The 26,767-nt window shown below is 39.3% G+C and overlaps 1 protein-coding gene across 1 annotated transcript in view; it reads left to right on the forward strand.

The window, feature by feature from the left end:
• Nucleotides 1-239: 239 nt before the first annotated feature.
• The window catches only part of PTPRB (protein tyrosine phosphatase receptor type B), a 116,117-nt gene continuing 89,589 nt past the window's right edge, over nucleotides 240-26,767 (forward strand). Inside the window, exons 1-3 of the mRNA XM_060112263.1 lie at nucleotides 240-294; nucleotides 1,564-1,959; nucleotides 11,296-11,546. Of these exons, the coding sequence (XP_059968246.1) occupies nucleotides 240-294; nucleotides 1,564-1,959; nucleotides 11,296-11,546 (702 nt within the window). The remainder of the gene's footprint in view (nucleotides 295-1,563; nucleotides 1,960-11,295; nucleotides 11,547-26,767) is intronic.

Consider the following 26,767-nt stretch of genomic DNA (forward strand, 5'->3'; position numbering starts at 1 on the left):
AAGGCTGGAATTTTTTCTACATAAAAAAAAGAGAGGCAATCATAATCCCTTCTTTCTAAGGAAACAGAAAAGGACAACTGGTGTAAAACTTCCCCCAAACAATTCAATAGGAGGAAGTGCTCGTCACTGACTTTTTCCCCCCACCATGAAGGCACATTTCCTTCCTAGTCTTTGCTTCTCTTATCTGGGAGATTTTTTTTTTTCCTCCAAGCGAAGCATGAACAGTCGTTAAGTGGAAAATGGAGGCTGAATTTTACGTGGCGATTCTTACTTGCTTCATCTTCGGGAACTCAGGTGAGTGGGTCTGCCTCAGTTTCCTGAGGCATTTCTCCAACAGCCAGCAGTGGAGTCTCTGTCCTTTGAAAAGTGTCTGAAACAAGGCGGAAATGGAGCCGGGTCTCCATGGCAGTTTAGCCAAAGACGATGAGGAGGGGGAATAAAAGGAGGCTGCAATGCCCACACTGTTGAGATTTCTCTCCAAAAGAAAATAAATGGCCTTCTCTTGTGTCTTCCAAATGCCTCAGGCAGCTCCTGAAATGGCATCTTTACAGCAGAGAGTAAAGCAACCCTGAGGGGGGAAGAATGTATCATTATGTAACAGTCTGTGGCATCTCCATGCTTTTTCCCTGACAGGCTATAGTTTTGTTTCCTTTGTGTTAAAGAAAGAAAATATAAGAAATATAATTAAAGGGGGTTGGGGAACTGTGGTGTGTTTTATTTGGAAGTTGTTATTCGAAACGTCTGAATATTTTCATGGGAGAGCTGAGAAAATTAAGTAAAAGCACCTTGAAAATGGTTTTTGAGCTTGAATATCTCATTTTTTAATCCTGATGTTTAACAATTGAGTATTTAGTTTTCTTACATGGAGAATAGGTGATTTTTTTAGTCTATTAGCATTTGAAGGAAGATTGTAGATACTGTCACAAAATAGAGAAATGCTTCTCCCTAGGATTATAAAAAATTTAATTTGTGATAATCAATACTTTCATTTGGTTGTTATTAGCTAGGAGGATGTGCTAAGAGGAATGGGAAATTTTGTTTTATTTGTGGATAAATATATCCAATTTTTAAAAATTGTATTCAAACTAGTCCATTTGTATACTAACACTTATTGCAATAGTAATTTAAGGTTTGGAAAAAGGGTTGCTTTTTTAGAGTGGGGGATGGAGGTGAGGTGGAAGGAGTGAAATGGTTAAAACAGGAACTGGGTTTTTTATAACTTTAACATATTTAATTATTTGGGCTAAAATATCACACCATACTCTTTGGATGGTTTTGTTTCTTTTCCAAGCTTCCTTTCATTATTTCAGTGGGGGTGTATTTTCTTCCCTAAGCCATGTGAAAGGAAAAGAAAGGGAGCTAAGTGTGACATTTTGACATTGTCTGCTTTGGGATTTTAAATCACATGTGTTGAATCTAGGAATAGTCACTTGAAATGATAGCAATTGCAAAAGATAAGTAAACCTCGTACTTTGACCTGGCTGATTTGTGGGTAGGTTGTTTTGTTTTCTGGTGGGCCTTATGATTTGCTACGTAGTACTTGATGAGCTTCTCATCTTCCAGAGGGGTTTCAGATTGTCCATGTCCAGAAACAACAGTGCCTTTTCAAAAATGAGAGAGTGGTCATGGACTTGTGCAATGGGACCAGCCAGAACCAACAGTGGATGTGGACTGAGGATGGAAAGCTCCTTCATGTTAAATCTGCTCTGTGCCTGGGCATCTCTGATTCTTCTGGTGGCCCTTCCCGATCCGCCATCTTTGCCCCTTGCTCCCGGGCACCTCGATGGACTTGCTATGAGAAGGAAGGGTTCCTTGAGGTGGAAAATGCCTCTCTCTTTCTCAAGAAACAAGGCTTCAGGGTAGTGGTCAAGAAGGGCAGGAAGTACCTCCACAGCTGGATGAAAATAGATGTCAACAAAGAGGGAAAACCAGTCAATGAAAGCCTCTGCTCTAAAAAAGGTGAGCTCTTCCTTTCAGAATCGATTCTGAAACTTTTTCTGCTAAATGTCTTGTTTTTTCACATTCAAGGGAAGTCCACATGCCCCAACAAAATTCCTATGGAAGATTCATAAGCTAATGGAAATGGATCACATGATACCCACTGACTTGGAAAACTTCATTATCTTCATTAAAATAAGCTCAACTTTTTCTGTCTATTTCTCATTCTTCCTTCCTTTTTTTCTTGCTTCTTTTGTTAATTCAACAAATATTTCTCAAGCTTCTCTTTTGTTCTAGACATTAAGCACTTTGGTTAAGTACTACTAAATGTGGGTATGTAGCTCTATGTACATATGTATATGCAATGACTAAAGCCAATGATCAGGAAATTAATATTTTTGCTGATTTAGACACTTCTATTCTCTGATTATGAGGAACTATTACAACATCATAATGGTGCTTGCTAAGACTGGGAAGATAATAAATTATGCTTTTGCCAATCTCTTGTACTAATGTTTAAGGGTAGATATTTTTTGGAGATATATTTTGAAATGGTAAGAACCAATGTGCAGCCACAGAGTTTTCTAATTTGTTGATCATTGATGGATATAACCTAGATGATGGACACATATAAAAACTTGTATACACATGCATAAATTTCTGGTACAACATACAGTTCAGTCCTAGACTAGGAATTCTTATTTGTGGATATGGCTTAATTTTCTATTTTATTGAATCATCTTATTGCTTATTTACTCCTCTATTAGAGGTTTGCTTTAGGAAGTCATGAAGGATAAAAGAATTATTACATATTAGGTATAAATCACTGGAGGAATTCTCTAGAAATGAAGCCGTTCATTAAGATTAAAATTTGTCAAGGTTAAGGGAATTGTCCCAGGTAATTAAGTGGCAGAGGTATGATTAGAACCCAAGTTTCTTGATTCCTCTACCAGTACATGTTCCATTTTATAGTACTTCCCAAATGCTTACACAGACTCTTGCCCAATTGGCTACATCCAGAATCATCTGGTGGGGAGAAGGAGTAGAGGGAATCATTGCCATCATTTCTTCCTCTATGATCATCTCCAAGATTTGATTCCAAGAAATCTATATTTGGGCATGATACTTGATTTTTTTTAAAAGTTCCCCAAATAATTTTGATTCACAACCTCATCTGGGGATCAACATCCCCTGTACCTTTAAATCTTTTTATTAGGTGTTGATTTTTGAGGCTTATATGAGTTTTTTCACCACACTGATCTTTGAACAGTTATCTGTCACTCATTCACTTCAAAAATTAGACAAACATCTAATTAGGTGCCAATTAAATGCATGGGTTCTTCTACAATACAAGAAGAGTCCCTGTTCTTATAAAATTTCTGATATGAGAGTAAGATAAAAAAATGTAAATGTTAATTAGAAAATTCACTTTATCAGAAAGTATACAGCATATAGCACCAGTTCATACAATTCCTTTCCTGTAGTTCATCTAACTAGGCCTGTCCCAAACAACACAGAAACATTGTAAATATTTCAGTTGTAAGGTATATGGTTGTACACAAGAAGTGAGATTCCTCCCCAAATCCTAATCAAACCTTATTTAGAAGAATATTCTTTCATTAGAACTTTTTAAAAGCACATATGGATTCAGTAGATATGGGTTATTTAAGATAGAAGATAATTCATGGAAAAACTATCTCCTTTGACCTTCATACAAAACATGCCCAGTGATGGACTTCACTTCAAAAGTAAAGTAGATACAATATACCAGTTACAGTTAACCACTGAACATGCCATATCCAAAAATGCCTGATTATGTGTGTTGGGAAAAAAATGGACTTCTAGAAAAAGCAGAGCTAAAATTTGTACAATTCTAGTTCAAAAAAATCTTATATTTGAATATGCATAGGTACAATGTATACTTTTGCCTTAACATGGTTATAAGCTAACAGACACATTTTTCTTCTCGATCCACACAGAATGATATTGGTTGACCCATAGCATGAACACTCACTGATTTTCTAGAGAATCCATTGTGAAAAATTAAATTGCATGCAGATGTTTGTGATGAATGATTCCAAATGTCCTTTCTTAAAGAGTTGATAACTAAATACTACACTCTTAAGCAGCACAAATATGCATGTTGTTAATCCATAGGATGTGATTTTTTAAATTAGGTTCTTCAGTAAAAGCATACCTGTGAAAGTCAAAATCTGAACTATACATTTCATATTTGTTTCATAGAGGAAACATTCATGATGCCATTCAAGTATCTAAGTAATATTTCTCTATTACCTACTAGGTGCCAGAGCTTGTGCTAGTAACTGAAGTACTCTACACCAGTGATTCTCAACCCAAGCTTCACATCAGAATCCCAGTGGGACCTTTGAAATAGTATTAATATCCAGGCTTCATCCTCTAGGCCAACTAACTCAGGCATTATAATTTTTAAATGCTTCCAAGGTGATTCTAATGTGCAGCCAAAGTTGAGAATCACTAAATATGTCTTGCTTCTTAGGATAATGGGGAAGGCAAATAAGTAAATAGATAATTACAATAGAGTGTAAGTAGGAAAAAAAAATACCCCTCCCTCCAATATATATTCTTGCCAGTGTGTCACATTAAGCAACTGTGGAGTTTTTTTTTTCATTTAAAAGATAATTCTTAAATTGCATACTTTTTAAACAATCCTTTGAGTGCCCACTGGATTTTGTCATAATTTAGCTGTGCTTCATTCTCAATAAGACACCTTTTTTCTTCTTCTACCTCTCCTTTACTCGAGTCCCTCTATACAGGGAGGGTGAATCGAATAGGCTTCCAAAGTGGGTTAAAATTCAATTCAAAAGTTAATGTGAAGGTTTTTGAGAGAAGGACCTATAGTAGGGTCAGATTTCCTCAAATAATCAGCGCTACTGCAATGATTTTTTATTAGGAGAAGAATGTAAAATTGACCTGTCTTTTTAAATTTTCATATAATTTATATTTCTTTAAAACCCCTTGGGACTTCCCTGGTGGTCCACCGGTTGAGACTTCGCCTTCCAATGCAGGGGGTGCAGGTTCGATCCCTGGTTGGGGAGCTAAGATCCCACATGCCTCGCAGCCAAAAAACCAAAACATAAAACAGAAGCAATATTGTAACAAATTCAATAAAGACTTTAAAAATAAATAAATAAAACCCCTTAAAACAAACTTTTAATGGACAAATAGAATTTAATGGGACCTAATCAATGGGAATCTAATTTAAAAGAATATATAGATTGTGTAGAACCAGGATCACCAGTACATAGTAGAATACCAAATTAAAGAAAAGATGGATTGAGATTTTTACCATTCCCTCTGAATTTCAAGTTTACCCTTAAAGAATATACTACACATCTTCATTCTGGACCAAAAAAAAAAAAAAAAAGTGTACCTGGTAGACAGACTCTTTTTTTAAAAATCAAACTTTTAAGATCAATTTTTTAAAAATTAGAGCCTTGGGGCTTCCCTGGTGGCGCAGTGGTTGAGAGTCCGCCTGCCGATGCAGGGGACGCGGGTTCGTGCCCCGATCAGGGAAGATCCCACATGCCGCGGAGCAGCTGGGCCCGTGAGCCACGGCCGCTGAGCCTGCGCGTCCAGAGCCTGTGCTCCGTAACGGGAGAGGCCACAACAGTGAGATGCCCGCATACCACAAAAAAAAAAAAAATTAGAGCCTTATAGCTATTATTCTGAATAGTAAGAGTAATAATAAAAAGCATTGCCTCCAAAATGCCAACATATCTGGCTAAAAATTACAAAATTTCATTCTCCCCATATATTCTTTTGTCAATCAGTTGCCAGATATCCAGTTATCTGGAAACCATCTTACCTTTAGCAGGGTGTCAATAAAACAAGTGATTGACAGATTCTAATTTTTCCTCCCTATATTTTGGTGTTATATTGTATAGCTACATCCTTGGAGTGACTGTATTAAGAGTATGACTTTTAGAAATATTTTGTGTATAATTTCTCAGTCTCTATAAATTCACACAAGGCAGTCCTCAATAATGCAATAAGGAAAAACCAAATTGTGTTTTGTTCAACAGTATAGCAATTTTAAATAATCACACATTTGACTTTTTTAAGGATTATTATTACTTTAGGAGTAAAAATGCATTCTGAGGCTCAAATCTCTAATTTACAAGCTCTTAAAACATAGCACTCCTAAGTAAAGGGCTTCCTGCATAGCAAAAACCTTATAAGCTAAAGCGAAAATTATATTGGTCTACAGTTTGGGGGGTACTTGTACATTTCTAGGAAAGTTCACTAGAAATTCAATTGAAAAAATCATTTTTCCATGACCAAGTCTTTTATATATACAGGAGATGCAAAAGGAAAAGAGTTAGAAAAACTAAATTACTGTGCTATAAAACTGTTAACAGGGATCATAACTTAGAAATCTTCATCTCCTTTAAAGGTAATATTGGTTCCCTTGGTCAATAAATGCTGTCTAAATTAGTAAATGTTTCAACTTCTAAAAGGTGCTGAATATCAGAATTATTGGGAACAATAAAGGAAAGCTAAGGACTACTTTATGCCACTATCGAAGTCATGACTATTGCTTTTCTCTTCTTCCCAATTAAGAAGAATTTTTAAATCAAAAGTTACAGTTGCATCTATTCCAACAGGAAATAGTCTTGACACCACAAGCAGACAACAAAGGTTACAGTGGCTGAATCACTGAAGTTTTATGGACCTACATGATCTGGAAAATAACTCATTCATTGGCCCCCTCTTTTTTATGGGTAACAGAGAAATCTACTCAAAGGATATTACTGATCTGCAAGCATATCTAAGCAAATAATCCTTAGGAGAGGGAAATACAAGCATTCTAAACTTGAAAAGAGCTTCCACAGCACCAGCACAAATCTATTGGCAGGTAGACTATGCTCATGTAGTTCTAGGTCTTCTGGATGAAGAGTACAAAATTCCATCTAGCCTTTGGATACCTATTCCAAGGAATGCCAAGTCTCCCTACAAGTATAAACACCTGGATGATTGTCTAAAATTGTTACTTTCACTAAGATGTTTCATATTGTATGAAGAGAAACATTGTATATGTCAGCCAACCAGTCAACATTTATTCAGCATCTACTACAGATTCATTCATTCAGCTCTCATATTTATCTGAGGACAGGCAAATTTTTGCAGACATATTTTCAATATCCCTGATATAGTTGAGTTAGTAAAATCGCTAAAAGAGATTTCACTGCTGAAGTAAATCATATTGTTGGCTGGCTTGATATACCTGTTGGTTAAAGTAATTGTTTAATTGTATTCATACAGGTGAGGGAATAAACTGCATAAGCATTGTAATAGGTAAATAATCATGTATGCTCTTGGGAGACAGGGTTTTAGTAACTTATTTCCTTTAGGGATTGGTAGGAGTGCTTGTAAATACAGAGAGCTTGATGGGAAATGAACAAAGCAAAACCGAAAGTGTCTTTTGTATACACAGACTCTACTTTGACCAAATTGGCTGTCACAGCCATTTTAGAGTTTTTCTCCTAGCATCATTATAACAACATGGGCCTTGCAATTAACCATGTATTTACATGATCATTGAAAATCATCTGGTCTTGATTATTAATATATGCTTTATACGATCATTAAAAAATATCTAACACAGCATCCAGAGTCCCCCAACAATTTTCAACCTGTGACACATCAATGAACTTATCAGGGCACACCCAGGGCCACAAATGACTTTCATATGTGCTCTTATATCTTTGTGGGTCCCTTTCTCCACTGGGAAAAATAAAATAAGTTAATAGATTTTCATGTGTCCTAACATTCTCATTCTTTCATGATGTGTGAAAAAAAATTTTTAACATTTTCTTTGACCCTGAAAGTTCTTTATGAAAAATTATTTTCAAAGAAATTAAATCATTTCATGGGCCCTAAAATCATGGGCCCTAGGCAATGTTCCAATGTGCTAATGGATGAGCCAGCCCTGGACACACCAAGTTATTCACCCACTTTCCATCTGCCCTTGCCCTGACCCTGTTTAAGTAGCCTCTGGCTCAGCATGTCTCTCCCGCAGCCTGGTAGCCATGAACTTTTAAGCCATTCTCCCCCCCGCCATCCCTCTACCCCACCATCTCATCCTTTTCCAATGTGTGTGTTTGTACCTTCCCAAAAGAAAACATGGGGCATTAGGATAAACCAGGCACATCTTCATAAGGCAACCCATAGTACAGTAGCTGAGTAGTAATTGGCTTTTGAAAAGTATTTCTTTGATTGGCTAAGCTTTCATTTATTTTTTAACCCAAGTTTTTTACTATGCTATCTTTGATGTTTTACTATGCTATGTCCTGGTATCAATGTCCATTTATTAATTTTACTTTTTTCTAATCTTGCATCTCTTCTAAGGTCTGTAAAAAAAAAAATTTAACTTCTGATTATGCCTTCTCATTTGTTGTGTCTCCCATTGTTTGTAAATTCTCCATCTTTGGTACTCTTTTCAACAACTTTTCACTTCCTTACTCACTTTTTCAAATTTTAGGCATGTGTATTTTTTAATGTATCCTTTATTTCATTGACTACATTTTCTGAAATGTTAATTATTCATTTTACCATTTCTAATAATTATTTAGACTATTATAATTCCCAGACCTTTCACTTTATCTTTATTCTATCCCAATCTTGCTTAAAATATTTTATATATTAAATTTAAATATTTATGTATACATATATATATATACAAATCATCATTTTTCTAAGGTATCTTCTGTTTCATTTGTTAACTCTTTTCCAGATTATTTTCCCACTTTTAAAGGGCACATTACATTTTGTGTCTTCCTACAGAATGGAAAGTATCAATATAGTTAAAATATTCTATCTCCAAAATGAGCTTTATTCAAGTTATTTCTTTCAATATGCTCGAAAGTTTTTTGTACCATTTAAAAGAGGGAAACTAACAAATTGTGTATTGTCTTTATTATCATTATACAAAAATTCCATTTCTATTATTGATTTTTTCTGAGGCAATCATAGATGAATTAATAAACTAAAATACATATTGCTTTTTTAAGAAATGTATTCGAAATATGGGCTTGATATGATGCAGTCATTGCAAATCATCTTATAGGTGAGCTATCAGTGCTAAACTTTATTTTTTACACATTAAATGCTAAAACTTCTGAGATTGGACCCAGGACGGTCCGCCTTATTTTGAATTGTGTTCTAAGAGGAATTGTGTATAATGTGGAAACAATGTAGTGGCAATGGTACAATAAAGCTTTTTAAAAATAGCTTCAACATATTGTTCCATTGTGTAAGAACTTTTCCTTGCATTTGTCAAAATATATCTTGTTCTTTCATGAACTGTAAAATGTATATACCTTTTCAAAGAACATCAGAAGACTTATAGAACCCAAAACATCCAAAGATCTGCTATTTTTAGTATAATTTCATAGCACCCATTTCAACAAAGAGCTCAGGCAATAGAAAGATGAACTTATTTTCATCACCTTATATATTTTTAGGATGTATTTTCTTTCCTCCCATCTACTTTATAATCCTTCAGTGTCCACATAAGAAATGATTAGAATTCAGCTTTGCCTCATATTGTATATATGGATAAGATTATATACTTGGATGTATATTACACTTGAGAAACTTATTAGAAGTGCAGGTGCTGGTTCCCACACCAGATCTACTAAATCACAATTTTGGGGGTGGAGGGTGGTAGGGCGGTTAGGCTTCAGTTGTCTAACAAGCCCCAAAAGTGATGTGATGCCTAGCAAAGTTTGCAGATCACTGCTTTGAAATTCATGAAATTTGGAAATCAAATGTTAAGACTAAATTTTCCTTCCTGCTTCTTAAATAGCACAAGTTAAAAACATAGGCACAAAGTGAAGGGGAACCAGACCTGAATATTCTGTAGGTTCTTTCTTTGGAAAAAAGGTGGTGGTCTAAAATGGAAAATGGACTTGTTTGGTTTGGAGGGTTTTAAAAATACATTTAGAAGGTTAATTAAAGACAATTACAGAAGTGTAAAAATTTTTCCATAAGATATTCCAAAGCTACATGCAATGGTGATAAGCTATGTTATTTGCAGAAGAAATTTCAAGCGTGTTTTGATCATTTACCTAATTGGGGGGAAGTCTTGTTTCACCCATTGAATTAATCCTGTAAGCTGATTAAAAAAAAAAATAGTTCTCAAGATGAGAACTTACCAACTGCTCCTTAGTGAAGAAGAGTAATCATAGGTTGACATGCTAAGGCACATAATTACATGCTAGGTATTTGGAAGCTTGTCTCTGTCCTCACCTCATCATTAAAGCTTTTTTTTTTTTTTTTTTTTTGAGGGTCTGAGAGCTAAAATTGTCACAGCTAAAATTGAAATCCCCTGTCAACTCAGGGGATTGGCATTGGCCAAAGCTCAAAATGACCAAAATACTAATCTCCACATACAGAAATTTTTACATCCCAACAATAGATCAATATCTATGTAAAAGGACATTGTAACACCTAACTCAATTAAGACTGCAGAATTAAGACTGCTTCTTGGAGTTTGTTGTAAAGGCATATTGCTAATAGTACAGTTGGGTTTGTCCTGTAAAAGACACCCCAGGGATAAATAAATCTGGTCTGCCAGGCACAATGGAAGTGATAGTGGCACAGGATTCAAGAAGATAAAAACAAACAGAAACTAGGGAGAATGTCTAAACATTTATCAAAGCCTAGATCTGGTAGACGTACAGGTAGGGTTGCCAGATAAAATATACAACACTCAGTTACATTTGAATTTCAGATAAATGACAATTTTTTATATAAGCATATTCCTAATATACAATATAATATAATGTAATGTATATTGGGGATATATTAAATATACTGAATTATTGGTTATTCATGTGAAATTCTAAATGAACTGGGCATCACATATTTTTATTTGCTAAAATTTGGCAACACTGTATACAGGGTACTCTGCACAACCCTCCACATCTCAAGGAAAAGATGCTTAATGGTAATGATTATTTTAGTTACATTTAAGAGAACAGCTGATATTTACATCTTGCTAAATGTTAAAAAATACCATTTCCATTTTGAGCCTCTTTGTATGCTTATAGCACAGTTATAGCCCTGATAGCACAGTTTCCACAACTCTCCCTGCACCCTGTAAAACTAATAGGTGGATAAAATTGATAGATGGGTGAAATGGACAGGGCAAATGAGTATGGTCATACTCAAAGTATCTTCTATTTTTCATATAACTGAAGCTTATCTACATGCCCATTGTTAAAGCGGCCTTTTTCTAAGTAAAATTGCTTTTATGTGAAGAATCCCTAAAACATGAGGGTAATTTTAGCAACTGTCCTTTCTTTACCTCAGCTGGCCTGGGAGCAGAAGTCTCAGTAAGGAGCACTAGAAACACAACTCCTCCCCAAATCCCCACTACTTTTAATGCACTTCCATATAGCCCGGGACACCTTATTAGTAATACCACAGAGACCTTCACAAGAAGTACTACAGAAAACTACAGCCAAAACAGCAGCCAGAGGCAGCACCCCAACCTGCAGATGGCTGGAACTACATCTTGGGTTCCCTGGACTACTCAACCCTTCTCCAGCACCACTGAAGAGGTAAGGGGAGAGGGGAGGGGATGGAGTGTGGTTTGGTAAGGTCTCAGAAAGCCCATTGGTTGAAAAGATTTGCTTTGCTGGAAATACTGCTACTCAAGTGGGAGATCAGGCACTCTGTGTCCTGGGTGCTAATTGTACATGAATGCATTTTGTGTAATGAGAAAACCTTTGGGATAGAATTAAAATTGCTATACCTTTATAAGCTGAAGATAATTATAACTGCACTCCTGTAGGTTGGCCACATTTCTGAAGTGACGTCAGGGTTCATAGGCTTACGATAACCTAAAACCAGGAAATAGAAATTGCAATCAGTCCCTTGCAGGTCCCCCCTGGATATATTTCAAAATCGTTTATGCTTACAAGGGAGCGGAGAGAGTCACAAAGCAATGGAAGATTCAGCAATCACTATAATGGATTTGTGAACACGGAGGAGGATAAGCTGAGTCTCATAGCAATTTCACATCAGCATCCACAACAGGACAGATAAATGGCTGAGAAGCAGCAATGACACAGCCATAGAGTCTGGTCACATAGTGTTTCCATTTCAGGTGTTCATCTCTTCGGTTTTGCTTTCCACTCAGGGTTTTAGGCTATCATTTTAGACAGTAACAGTGTAATTAAAACAAATTTTAAAAGCTAAGATTTTGGGCTTCCCTGGTGGTGCAGTGGTTGAGAGTCCGCCTGTCGATGCAGGGTACACGGGTTCGTGCCCCGGTCCGGGAAGATCCCACATGCCGCGGAGCGGCTGGGCCCGTGAGCCATGGCCGCTGAGCCTGCGCGTCCAGAACCTGTGCTCCGCAACGGGAGAGGCCACAGCAGTGAGAGGCCCGCGTACCGCAAAAAAAGGAAAAAAAAAAAAAACCTAAGGTTTCATTTGGCAATATTTAGCTGTTTCCTAATAAGCAACCCAAATAATTTAAAGAGAGTAAAAGCCCAACACTGTGCATATGACATGCATTTTAGTGCTCTGGTTTCTTTTGTATTGTGCAGAAATGAATATTGCACATGACTCCTGACTAGTGAACACATACCTCATTACTGATGACAAAACAAATAGAGCCAGTACCATATACCTTCCCCTCAACATAGTTCTTGCCTTGCCTCTGAATAGAAGTTCAGAAGGCCTCATGACTTTTCTGGACACTCTTTGTATCACTTTAAAATTCAACACTCACTCTCAACCCATTAGCAAAAATATCCATATCAGAAAATAACCCAAACTCTGAATTCAGTTGAAATGTTAGCTTCTCCTCTCCCATCACCCCACCAAGTTTGGTCCTGAAATAAGGGAAAGGGAGTATGTTCAAATTCTCTCACTTCTCACTCAGCTCTTTACCCACCTCTCCTAGCTTGATCATCATGGTTTCAGATCTGTCTGGGCTTGGAAAGTGGGAAGGGAAGACAGGAAAAAGGAGCAGGAGACTTTTTACTTAAGGAAGCCATCATGAACTGGCACTGTGCTCTCCCTAAATCTCCAAGTCCTGAGCCCTTTCAACCACTGATATCAGTGAGAGATTCACCACTTGTTTTGAAATTGAACTCTTCTTGGTGGAGCACTTGTTCATTTTGCCTCAGCTAAAACTGCATTCTAACATCAGTTTATAAAAGTATTTTTATAGCTGAGCTTAAATATTTATATCTATTTTTTTCTGTACTGATGTGTGTGTGTGTGTGTATATATATATGTACTGATACATACCAGTACACATGTAGTGATATCAGTATATATGTACTAATTTTTATCAGTATACATACAGATATACACATAGGGACAGAGACAGATACTAGTACAAAACAAAAACTGTGTCAAATAAGAAACATGCTGAATAAAAACTACAATAGAAACATATCTGCCTGAACACTAAAGCACTGTCTTTTAGCAAAAAGAATATTTCCCCATCTTTGCCCAAGTCGGACCATTGTGAAAAAAAGACACAGAAAGCTCCCAGACATGGCCAGACTCACTGGGATGAGTCAAGGACAGCCAGGTCTAGAGCTCTGTTGCCGGCATACCATTCCTGGGGGCCAACCCAGCACCGTGTTACAGAGCCCACGTGGTCCAGCCCTAGACCTGGGTTTGCAGCCTTGAGCTGTGGCAACTACTCTGTAGGGTTTTTTGGTTTTTGATTTTTAGTATTTTTCTAAAGTGAAGTTCACTCTAAAGTTTATATGAGCTCCCAGATGGAGCACCAGAATGACTATGCAGCCCAAGATCTCATGTTCCATTTTTTTTCTTGAAGCTCAGGCAAAACCTTAACTATGTCCTTGGAAGCTGAATGTATAAAAGCTATGCTCATCCCAAAGGCAGTTTCTAAAACCGCAGTTTTCCATGACTCTCATGCCTTAGGTGAGGCAATCCTGCTAGATCATCATTTGATTTAGTGGGAGCATTTACTTTATAATAGTCTGTTATAAACAGCTGTAGTTAAATACGTTGAAAAGTAAAAATGGGTCACTTGGGAGGTAAAATCTCTGTCCTTGAAAAGTAATTTTGAAAGGTACTCTACCTCAACACCTAGAAGAGTATTAGAGAGGAATAAAAATTGTTCAACTTAATCGCTTGTAATTGTGTAAAGAAAATCTTTGTGTGTCAGTTATTTTCTTTATCAGCTAGCTCCTGGTTTGGGAGGATTTTGGATTGACTTACTATAGTTGGGCCATGAGTTGGAGTAGTCTGTTATCAGTGATGATAGGAAAAATCTGAATGTGAGCTTTTGGGGGGTAGGGACTGTATTTATTCAACTTTGTAGCTCCAGCACCTGAACATAATGCTTAATGCTTACTAGAGGTGTGTAGAAAGGAAAGGGAAAGAAAGGTGTAGAGTGGAATGGAGCAAAATGGAGTGGAACTGGAGAGTGAAATGGAATGGAATGGAGTGGAGTGAAATTAAGCAGAGGGGAGTGAAATGGAATGGGGAGAATGGGATGGAGTGCTAGGGTATTGAGTTGATTAAAGTGATATAGAAGTGGGTGGAATTGTTGACCACTTGGGTAGCAAATGATGCATCTACTGCCAATGTCCATCTACTGCCAAGGTGTGATGGTCATGCTGAGTAACCATGTTTTTTATATTGCCTAAATATTCGAAGTTTGTGTATATCTAGTATTTAATATGTTTCTATTATCTAATACTCTATATATATATATATATAGTTTCATTCAGGGGCTAATTATCCAGTTCCTTTTTCTCCTTTCTAATTTCCCCCATTTCATCTCTTAATCGCCCTTCAACTGCCCCCCACCACCAAAAAGAAAAAAAATGTGTGAAAGAAAAAGGAGAAGGAAGCAATGATGACTGTCTAGTGACTTTGGAAAATGTTCATGCATCCAACAAATATTTCCTGAGAACTTAACTAGTGTCAGAACAGAGTGGTTAAGAACTCAGGCTTTGAGGTCAAAGGTCTGACTGCCTCTTACTAGCTGGTGACCGAGTCTCAGTTTCCTCATCTATAAAATGAACCTCCACCTCTTAGGGCTGTAGTGAGGACCAGGAGAGACAATGCCTGTAAAATGCTTACTGCAGTACCTGATCCTTAGTAAGCACTTAAGAAGGAATAGCTGTTATTGCTATTTTTTACTGGGACACAAAGATGAATGACAAGTTGTTGCCCTGAAGGAACTCACCATCTGCTGAGGTGTTGAGGGAGATGGAGATTACACGGACTTGTGTGGAATACAAAAGAGAGGTTCCTGACTAGTGTGGAGGTTTTAGTAGGTGTGCAGTAGGTTAATGTCTTCTGGAGGAGGGAATATCTGAACTGAGCTTCACGGAGTATAGGAGTTAAACCAATAGGAGGTGGGGGAGTGGGGAGGGAGAGATGTGTAAGAGCTGAGATGGGACAGGATGGAAAGTTAGAAGTGATTTCAACTTTCACCTAAAATTAGTATTTTTTAAGAAACTTGGGAATTTTATCACTTCAATCCAATCACACATTCCATACTTGCTTATTGAGCACCTACTATCTGCCAGACATTGTGGGGCATGTGAAAAATAAATAATAAAGATGGTGTTACAAAAGCACATAGAGAGCACAATGTTGTCAAAATCATTGCGTATAGGATCAGCAATCTGTTAAGACTGAATAAAAGACTTAGACAGTATAAGAGCCCTGTAATAATTCTCACACATACAGATATTGAACATATATTGATGAACATTTCAAACACATGTTTTCAAATGCATTCTTCATCCAGAAACAGACACTAGTTCCTACTTGTTATTTTAATCACTGACACTATTAGATTATCTGTCATTCCTTTTGTCCCCATACATATGTAGCCACTACGTAGAATTTAGCACACTTGACCAGAAAGAGGAATCGAGAGAAGAAAGAATAAGAACTGAAATACTAAGACCTTTTGCTTGGAAAGGCAATGTCATTACTACTAACTCACATTTATGAAGTGACCACAGTGTTCTCGATCCACAAGCAAAGGATGAGTTAGGACTGGAACATAGGATTGGAAATGGAGGGTGGGATATCACAAAACACTTTCAATGAGAAAGTAGAATATATTTGTGTCTTCCCTTGCATCAAGAGTTCTTTTGAGTTATGAGGGGGGAAACATGAAGAGATGCTATACACCATTTGCAAAGAAGAGAATCTAGGGGATAAAAATAATAGCTAAAATTTGTGTGCCAGCAACTATGCTAAGCACCTTTATATACTCTGGGAGGTGGGTACTTGTATGTATTTTCCATCACTGTGTAACAAACTACCCCAAAACTTAGTAGTTTAAAACAATGACAGCTTATTTTTCTCATGGTTTTGTTGGTCGGGGCAGGGAGCGAGGGCGTTCCTCCGCTGGTTTCACCTGGGCTCACTCTTGCAGTTGCATTCAGCGTCGAGCTAGAAGTTTCACAATAGCCTCTCTTGCATGGCTAGCAGTTGATGGTGGCTGCAGGCTTGGTTCTCCACCTGGCCTCTCATCCTCCACTCGATTATACCAGCTTCTTTACGTGATGGTTTCAGAAAGCTTTGCAAGAGAGGAAACATGGAAGCTACAAGCCTGTTGAGACCTAGGCTCTGTAACCACACATTACTTCTGCTACATTCTACCAGTCAACGGAATCATGAACCAGGCCATATTCCTAAGGTGGAGAAACAGACCCCGCTTCTTGAAGGGAAGAGCTGCAAAGTCACATTGAAAAGGGGCATACATATTGGGTGGGAGGAATATGTGGTCATTAAACAATCTACCATAGTATTTATTAATTTCTTCTTATTATTATTTTGTAGATGCCTCGTTTAAACTTAAAGAGGCAAGGACTCACCCCAGGTCAAATGATTAAAGAATAGCAGAGCAAGGAAGAGAGTATACATACACACACACACACACACACATACACACACACCCTGCACATCTAGTCACCTTATTCTCTTGCACAGAGCTCTTACTAATGAAGGTAAATGCCAAAAGGACATGATTTGGAATCCAGCATCACTCATTAATGCTACTGCAAAGTTGTCCTAAGTTGACTCTCTTTGGAGCAGCATTTTCACGACCTTTTTCCTTTTCCTTCTCTTTCCTCACATAGTCTTATGCCAGTTTGGAAGGTTGTGAACCTGAGCCAATACATGGCTTCAAAACTCTCCTTCTCTCAACCTGGACATGAATTAAATGAATCAACATGTATCATGTGCCTACAGTACTGCCTGGAAAAATAGTGTTTAATTAACATTAGCTACTACTGTTATTATTGTTACCATCACAGTATTATGTGGCAGTGTGTGTCTTTACAAGGACAAAGTTGGTGGAACAAGAAGCTTGTCTACAGTATGAGTCAGGAAATATCTAGCTCAGTGGTTCTCAAAGTATGGACCCAGATTCAGAACTTGTTAGAAATGCAACCACTTGGGCCTTACCCTAGACCAACTGAATCAGTAACTCTGGCTGTAAGGCCCAGCAATCAGTGTTTTAACAAGCCCTCTAAGTCACACAGAGGTGTACTTTTAAATTCCAGAACCACTGATGGAGATAAATCTTGTCCTTCACCCATAGTATCTGTCCCATGGACTTCTAAATGCCTTAGTTTCCCACCACTGATGGCACTTTTGTGCATGTGTCATGAGGGGGTAAGAGGGGGTGGTGCCATAAAAGCTAAATAATCAAGTAGCAGAAATTAATGTATCTAATTCCAGGCTCCTGCTGTGACTTTGCAGAGTGTACAATATTGAAGGAATGGGTCCCAGGGTGGGTGAGTGGAGCCTGGGGAGATAGAGAACTGCTGCTAGACCCTAGGCTTTTTGCGTTCTAGAAAAAGGGGTTCCAGGCACATGGTTCCACCGGGAATGCACGAGACTCTGTATTGGAACATCAGCTGGATTTCAGCACCTGTGCACGCCCTCAGCCAGGCATCCCTGCGTACCACATCCACAGAGATATACTGTGTTCTTGTGCACAAGCCGAGTTGTAGATCAGGCCAGAGGTAGGTGTGAGAAGTGTGACCTGCATGTATTAGCCATTCCCTATGGGCAAGGAGAGACAGGCAGGGCTGGAGGCCGCAGGAAGTCAATCTTTTGGGGACCTGAGCATGGGATACAAGAGGAAGAGTTAAATGTGCAGAAATGTCCTCCAAAGGGAGGGAAGCCAGGCCTTGGAATTTTGTTTAGCATCAAAATCTGAGCAGCCTCCATTTATCATTTGAGCAGTGGACTCTCAAGAGAGGTCCAGTCTGCATCCCCTCTCAGCCATGTGACCTCGGGGGAGACGGTTTGATAAAGCGGTAAAGAGCTAGGGCTCTCATGTCAGAGAAAGCTGGTTTAAATTCAAGTGGTGTCATCTACTAGTTACTCGTCATACTTGTTTCCTCTCTAAAATAAGGATAATTAAGGTACACTATCTGCCTCATAAAACAGTTGTGAGGATTAAAATCTGATTAAGAAAAGTGCTTAGTGCCTTGGCTATACACGATAAGTACTCAATAATGTTAGCAAGCAATACTAACTTCCTGTTGTTGTTTCATCACCCCTACCCTGCCTGCATCACATGGTTGTTCTAAGAACCAGATGGACCAGCGTTATTATGTGAAAATGCTTTCAAAGGAATCAAGCCTTGAACATGCATTAAAAATGTTACGGGGGCTTCCCTGGTAGTGCAGTGGTTGAGAGTCCGCCTGCCGATGCAGGGGACACGGGTTCGTGTCCCGATCCGGGAAGATCCCACGTGCCGTGGAGAGGCTGGGCCCGTGAGCCATGGCCGCTGAGCCTGCACGTCCGGAGCCTGTGCTCCGCAACCAGAGAGGCCACAACTGTGAGAGGCCCACGTACCGCAAAAAAAAAAAAAAAAAATGTTACAGGCTGGTTCTGATTCTACTCAACATCCCTCAATCTGGTTTGAAGGCACACCCCCATCTTCCCTTCCCCACCCTGCCCTGGCCTGGGCCCGAGAGACGGACCACATTTCCTCAGTTCATGAATAGCCATTGTGGTGCTGGTCTGAATTTAACGGCTCTGTGCTTCCTTCCAGTTGGCCCTCAGAGACATCACAAACCAACGTGCGTCTCCAAATAAGTGCGGTGGCAAATGCAAAACACCTCCACCTCCTCCCACCCCAGACCCCTTTATCGTGCTACTTAAACACAGGGGAGTCTCTCCACTGCCACCAGTGCTCTGTGGCCAGAACTAAAGATGGGACAATATTCCCCTTCACTGAGACAAACACCTAGAAGGAGAAGTACAAAGATGTAGCAAAACAAAACACCCCACACCATCTCCTAATGATTCCTCATGACCAAGGGAAGATTCTTAGATTGTCTAGAGTGAATGGGATAAAAGATAAACAGACTTTTCTGAGACTGCCCCTAGTGCAGGAAGTCCATTCTAGTGGGTACGATATTGCGGGAGGGATGTGTTCCTGAAGACCCTAATTTATAATTAGCATCATTCAAGTCTAATTCTGACAAAGGGCTGCAGTTCTCTCAGACGGCCCACTATTATGGATTACTATGTGCCAACAGCATAATATGGTTTACAATTTGCTCGACCCTCTCTGGCTTTAAAATCTCAAGGATTTTTCTTTTCTTTCATTTTCTTTTAGTTATAGGGGATTTTCCTGACTCTCCATTTTGTGCACCAAAAGACTGGGTTCATATTTTGTCCCAGTATAAATCATATGCACATAAAATGCAACCATAAAACAGAATATGTGCATTGAAATGGACTCTTTAACCTGCCAGTATTTCTCTGACACATGGGTTTCCCTCAGCAGATGAGGTCAAGCCCAGATGAGGGTTGATGCAGAGAGGAGAGAACATAGCAAAGGAGGGGAAATGAGATCGAAGGAGAAACCAGGATGTATAAATTGAGATAGGAAGTCTGTGGCTCTCAGCCCTGGTCTTACATACATCAGAATCACCTGGGAAGCTTTTTGAAGATGCAGGTTCCAAAATTCTCCCTCAGACCTACTGAATCAGAATTTACTGACATAGGACATCAGCACCAGAGTGTAAAAATCTCCCCATTGATTCTAATGTGCAATTATGTTTATGATCCATTGGAGAATAATTGAATAGTCAACCTGTTAGAAAAAAACATTGAACACAAGAGAAGAGGAACAGTTCTGCTGGAGATGTATCTATAACTTGAATCTACTCATCAGGAAACATTGGACAAATGCAAATGGAGGAAAACATGTACCATAGAAATAACTAACCTGTATCATTCAAAACAGTCAGTGTAATAAAAATCTTTTTTTTTTTTTTTTTTTGGCTGTACGCGGGCCTCTCACTGTCGTGGCCTCTCCCGTTGCGGAGCACAGGCTCTGGACGCACAGGCTCAGCGGCCATGGCTCACAGGCCCAGCCGCTCCGCAGCATGTGGGATCTTCCTGGACCGGGGCACGAACCCGTGTCCCCTGCATTGGCAGGCAGACTCTCAACCACTGTGCCACCAGGGAAGCCCCATAAAAATCATTTTTAAAGGCTGACAAATTGTTCCAGATTATGGTAGATTAAGAGACTTGACAACTAAATATAACACAGGATCCTGGGTGGACTCCTTAACAGAGAAAAAACAACAACAAAAAATGCTAAAGGGACATGCTTGAGTCAACTGGCGAAGTTGAAATATGGATTGTGGATTAAAACATTATATCAATTTTGCGTTTCTTAAATTTGATATCTTTACTGAAATTACACACTTAATTCAGAAGATATGCAGCCCACTCTGAAATGGTTTAGGTAAAAGTATCATATATAGAGAGAAAGAGATGATAATAAAGCAAATGTGGGGGAATGCTAAAAGAAAAAAGATGAGTGGGTCTTGGTAAGGATATGTCATAGCACTCCATATAATTTTCACCACTTATCTGTAAGTTTGAAATTATTTCCAAACAAAAAAGTTTAAAAAATAAAAAGAGTACTTTGCTTAAGGGCTTTTATAGGGTAGAATCCAAGGGATGCTCCTGAGTTAGCATCCAAGGGATGCTCCTGAGTTAGACCAGTGGCTCAGACTTACAAAGACCTGTCCATCTTCTTCAAGGACCAGGAGGAGAGAGGGGGTGGATGGAGGGAGAGGAAAGCAAACACCGTGAGAAATGATGATGAATTTGCAAGAAAGAGCAATAAATCCAAGGGTCAGAACTGGTGGATGAGCTGGATGATAAGTATGAAGATAAGATAAAGAAACTCTGGAAAAGATTGCTAAGTACTTTAAATCCCTGTAATTTACTCCAGTTACATATTGGTTGCGCCCACATATTCATTCCACTCACAGAATAACAGCTTTGCAAACCAGTTATGAAATACGGTGAAAAGTCACTGAAAGGGGAAATGCTATGAATTCCAGGGGCTGTCTTTGAAGGGAAGATCCTTTTCATCCTTTCCACCCTTGGGGGGAGCTGGCAACAGAATCCTACCATTGCTAAATCCAGATGAGATCACCACTAGGGTAATTTTTATTTGGAAAGTACACAGGAGGTACCTGTTTTTTCATCAAAGCTCTTCTGATCTGGATCTCTAGATCTGGGCCAATGAACACACACTACCAGTGTAGCTTTACCAGGTGGTTGCCCTTCATCTGTGTGTCTGTGAACATTTGTGTTTGCTCCTCTTTTTTTTTTTTTTTTTTTTTTCCACGGTACACGGGCCTCTCACTGTTGTGACCTCTCCCGTTGCGGAGCACAGGCTCCGGACGCGCAGGCTCAGCGGCCATGGCTCACGGGCCCAGCCGCTCCACGGCATGTGGGATCTTCCCGGACCGGGGCACGAACCCGCGTCCCCTACATCAGCAGGCGGATTCTCAACCACTGCGCCACCAGGGAAGCCCAGTGTTTGCTCCTCTTTGTGCAAGGCTGTACTTCCAGCCCAGGACAGCAAAGCTGTGGAGAGGGTACCACAGTTAGATGCTTTGCTAAGAGTTTTGACCTTGGTGGCCTGAATCCAATGACCTCTGGATTATTCTAGAAGGATTCGGTCTTCCATGGAGTCAGAGGCTGCTTGGGCACTAGCTTATCCTAAGGCTTAGGTGCTAAGTATTATTGGATTCTGTGATGCTAAGGGTTCCAGGTCTGCATTGGAGCAACTGAAGAATACAATTGCTTTTAAGATTCCCCAGTACTTAGTCATGTCCTTGTTTAGTGGTGAGGTGTGAATATTTACTGTCAGTAGATGAATAGACATTGAGTCTCCACAACCTGGACATGTTGGGGAGATAACGAAGAGCCATGACTCCTTCCGTCAAGAGGTTTCTAATCTAGCTGATGGTTTTTATCATTATATTTTTGAAAAACATGGTAAAATCCTTTGATCTTCCACTTTGATCACTTTCAGCTTCAACATTCAGGGGACTCTGAGACATGCTGTGTGGACCAGGTGGGCAGAATGCTGGCACAGCACGCCTCCATCTTTTTTTTTTTTTTTGCGGTACGCGAGCCTCTCACTGTTGTGGCCTCTCCCGTTGCGGAGCACAGGCTCCGGACGCGCAGGCTCAGCGGCCATGGCTCACGGGCCCAGCTGCCCCGCGGCACGTGGGATCTTCCCGGACCGGGGCACGAACCCACGTCCCCTGCATCGGCAGGCAGACTCTCAACCACTGCGCCACCAGAGAAGCCCATGCCTCCATCTTTTAATTTTTTTAATGAAAAGTCAAAAATCCAGATATTTTTCCCCTTTAAAATCTCCTATTTTTCTCAACATTACCTGCTTATTCAATTTTTTAAAAACTATATTAAGATCACACTATAAAAGCCAGAAAAGGCGCATGTGCTGGTCAAATAGGGAGCCCTCTGTTTGCGAGCTCCAGTGAATTCATGGGAAATGATGTTCTAATGACAGGATACACAGAAAAAAAGAAGACAGAATCTTTACCCTCCAATCATCACTGTCTAAGGGAGATGAGATGTGTGATCATTTCTTTTGTTTTTATTTTCCTTTCCCTTAAAGCCAATGTTAGCCATGTTTTGTTTATTTACTATCCTAGGGCTTGGATAGTCATGAGAATCATGACCTTGCTCCTGAAACCAGAATGTATAGCAGTCACTCCCATACAGGCAGCTCCACTGGCCGCATTAACGCCTTGATTCAGTTCGTGTGTGGGCTGACTCATTTCCGAGGGGGGGGGTAGTAGCACCGGAAACGTGGGAATGAAGATGCAGCCGAAGTGCTTGAGGTTGGAAAAGTGATTCGTTTACAGTCACATCTGGTTTTAAGTCATTCGTCTGTGTACAGTTACAAAGCTCTGACAAAAGCTATGCAAAGCTCATTTCCTCCAGATTAAAAAAAAAAAAAAAGTGGGGGAAGGGAAGAGGGTAAAAAAATTGATGTAGGGCTTCCCTGGTGGCGCAGTGGTTGAGAGTCTGCCTGCCGATGCAGGGGACACGGGTTCATGCCCCAGTCCGGGAAGATCCCACATGCCGCGGAGTGGCTGGGCCCGTGAGCCATGGCCGCTGAGCCTGCGCGTCCGGAGCCTGTGCTCCGCAACGGGAGAAGCCACAACAGTGAGAGGCCCGCGTACCGCAAAAAAAAAAAAAAATTGATGTAGAAAAAAAAATACCAAGAAACCTTAGAGATGTGCCTGGGAGAGATGGTGGGGCTGCTATTAGAGACACATCCAGCACTCCCACCCCTCCCTTCCAGGATTTAAAAAAAACCTTGGCACTGCCAACAGTCAGAGCAGCCGGTAAATGTCTTCTGTGCTGATCTTCTGAGGAATTTCTCTTGAGTATGGGATTGACAGCAATGGTAATTTATTATTATTTGGATGTTCTCAGAAAGACATTCTCGTCCGTGGACTTTGTCATTCTCTCTAGCATTGCTGGATGCTCAGCATCCATGATTTATTGTTATTCATCTACTATTATTAGCACTAATAATCATACTCTCTAACATTTGTTGTTATTCATATACTATTATTAGTACTAATCATCATACTATCCAACATACTATCATCCTTTAGCCAGGGAGGTGCTGTAAATATAACATGCACTTTCTCATTTTATCCTCCCCCTCATCAAGCCACCCCCAAATGCCTGTATAATTTCCATTTTCCAGGAGAGCTTATGACCTAGGAAGGTTACAATCTAGGAAGCTAGAAAGATTCCTTGAAATATAAATATCCCAATACAGTATCTCTAAACACAAAAGTCACGGTCCTTTTTTAAAAACTGCTTATCAAAATTATCTTACCTTAAATTTTAATAAATCTCTTTTAAATGCATGACAACGGCTGCAGGATAAAAATCGTGTTCACTTTTGCTGTAATGTACTATTGAAACAGTTTCAGATTGAAGCAGAGAAAAGGATTTGCCATCTTGTAATTGTTTTTAACTGACACATTCCCTAATTGCTAGGCTTTCTTCTTTTTAAAAATATCTGGGGAAACAGACATGAGTGTTGCATAACAAAAGGCATCAGAACTGGCCTGTCATCTAACATTTGTTAAGTTTGCTGCATGTTGACCTTTTTCCCTTTAGCATCTGTACTTTATTGAGAAGTTATAAATATCAAACTATGCATATAATATATATTATAGATATACAATATAAAATACATACTATATTATACAAAATATATTATCATATATTACATTACCACTTTACTTATTTGACACCTTCTAAAACTGTTCAAGATCTTCTAAATCATCTATATAGCTTCTTGTAACCAGAGAGCTCAGTGAAATTTAAAAGAATGAGATATCATTAACTCTCTTTCATATAAAGTGACAACTGGATCAGGGTTTAGAGTAGGGGATTGGCAATCTAAGGCTTTTGTTTGGAATTTGGATAGCTCTTTTTCACCAACTAGAGCAGGAAGGCTTGTTAAATACACACACACACACACACACACACAGGCACACATATACATACACACACACACACACATACACCGGCACACATATACATACACACACATACATACACAGGCGCACACACACACAGGCACACACACATACACAGGCACACAAACACATACACAGGCACAGACACATACATACACAGGCACACACACATACATATACAGGCACACACAGGCACACATACACAGGCGCGCACACACACATACACAGGCACACACACACATACAAACAGAGGCACACACAAGGATTATCTGGCTCCACCAGAACATTTCAAATGCCTCAGGTTGTAGTAGGGCCCTAAGGTTTTATGTTTTTAGCAAGTTCTCAGATGATGCTGATACTAGCTTTTGAGAACCACTGTCCTAAAGGTTACTACCTCCTTCCCCTCTCTCCTTTTCCTCCCTTCATCTTCCCTCCCACTCATCTGTTCCCACCTCTTTCTCTTCAGAATCAATCTTCTCTTCTTCCTCTCTTTTATTCCTTTGCTCCACCCCTCCCTCCCTTTTAAGATGATATTTGAGGCATCTAGCAGGAACATATCTAGAAGGACTTGTTTACAGTGTTTATTCAGATAATAATATTTATTGAGCAGGTACAAAGATTCACTCATTCATTCATTCATTCATTCATCTACTCACTCAACAAATATTTGTTGAAACTCCACTATATGCCAAACTCTGTGCAAGAAGAGCAAGACAGACAAAGACTCTGCCCTAAAGTAATTCTCCACATGGCCAGGGAAGGCAGACAGTATACAAACATATAAATAATTGGATTATTACCAAGTGTCATTAATGTTCAGAATTAAATAAATGGGTTGCTGAGATGAAGATTGATAAGAGCACACTTTTCCCCTGTGAGGTCAGAAAGGGCCTGGCCCCATAGGGATGTGTTTAAGCTGAGACCTAAAGATTGGGAGAAAGACAGCTAAGCAGACCTCCTGGGCAGGAGTGGTCCAAGAAAAGGAAATGGCAGGTGCAAAGGCCCTAGGGCAGGAAAAAGTCATCTTCTTGGGGGTGTCTCCAAAACCTAAACCAGGGCCTGGCACACGGTAGGTGCTCAGTCAATATATGCTGAATGAATGAGTAAATGAACTATTAGACCCAGGCCACTGGAGCCTAGGAGGCAAGCAGGAGAGAGGCATGGGGTAAGCAGAGGCCAGGTCATGAAAGGCCTTTTAGGTCATGAGTGAGGATTTTGAATTAACCAATCAACTTTACCAATCCACTCTCACTTCATCCCCCAACCTTCTTTGCACCCAGCTCAAACCCTCATGTAAAGTAACAATTCTCAAAGTGTGACCCTGGGACCCTTGATGATCCGCTGTATCATTCAACATGTATGTTCATGACATGATAAGAGCCATGCTTTCATCCATGAAATCATAATTAATGAATATATAAATTAGAACAATTATTCATTAATTGTTATGACTATTTGTTTAAAAGGCAGCTGTTTAACCAACAGTTTAACATTAGGCACTCATGTCTAACCGAAAGCAGTCCCACCCTTCCCCTGCAGTCTGCGAAAGGTTTCCTAGTGGCAAAGAGAAGAGGTTGTCCCTTGAAAAGTTACAGAGAGGCTGATTCCAAATTCCTGGAATGCAGTAACTTCTAAAGCAAATGTAGTGTCATTACACAGGATAAATAGGTTCAAAGAAGTTGAGGAATTCCAAACAAAGATGAGAACAAAGAATAAAATGAATCATCTTATTTGTACTTTGTAGAGTAGTTTCAAATAAACTCCTCTAGGAAGAGATGTTATCTGGCAGCTTTTCCCAGTCTCTTACTGCCTTGAATCTATTACACATCTCTCTAATTTTTCATATTAATATGTGTTTTTAAAAGGTAAATCAGCTTTTAAAAGGTATTCAGTAAAAACCTGAGTTTAAACTTTCTCTCCTTGTTTCATAGTATGTTCATTCCTAT

Source organism: Mesoplodon densirostris, chromosome 11, assembly GCF_025265405.1.
Source record: "Mesoplodon densirostris isolate mMesDen1 chromosome 11, mMesDen1 primary haplotype, whole genome shotgun sequence".
In the NCBI taxonomy this organism is placed as follows: domain Eukaryota; kingdom Metazoa; phylum Chordata; class Mammalia; order Artiodactyla; family Ziphiidae; genus Mesoplodon; species Mesoplodon densirostris.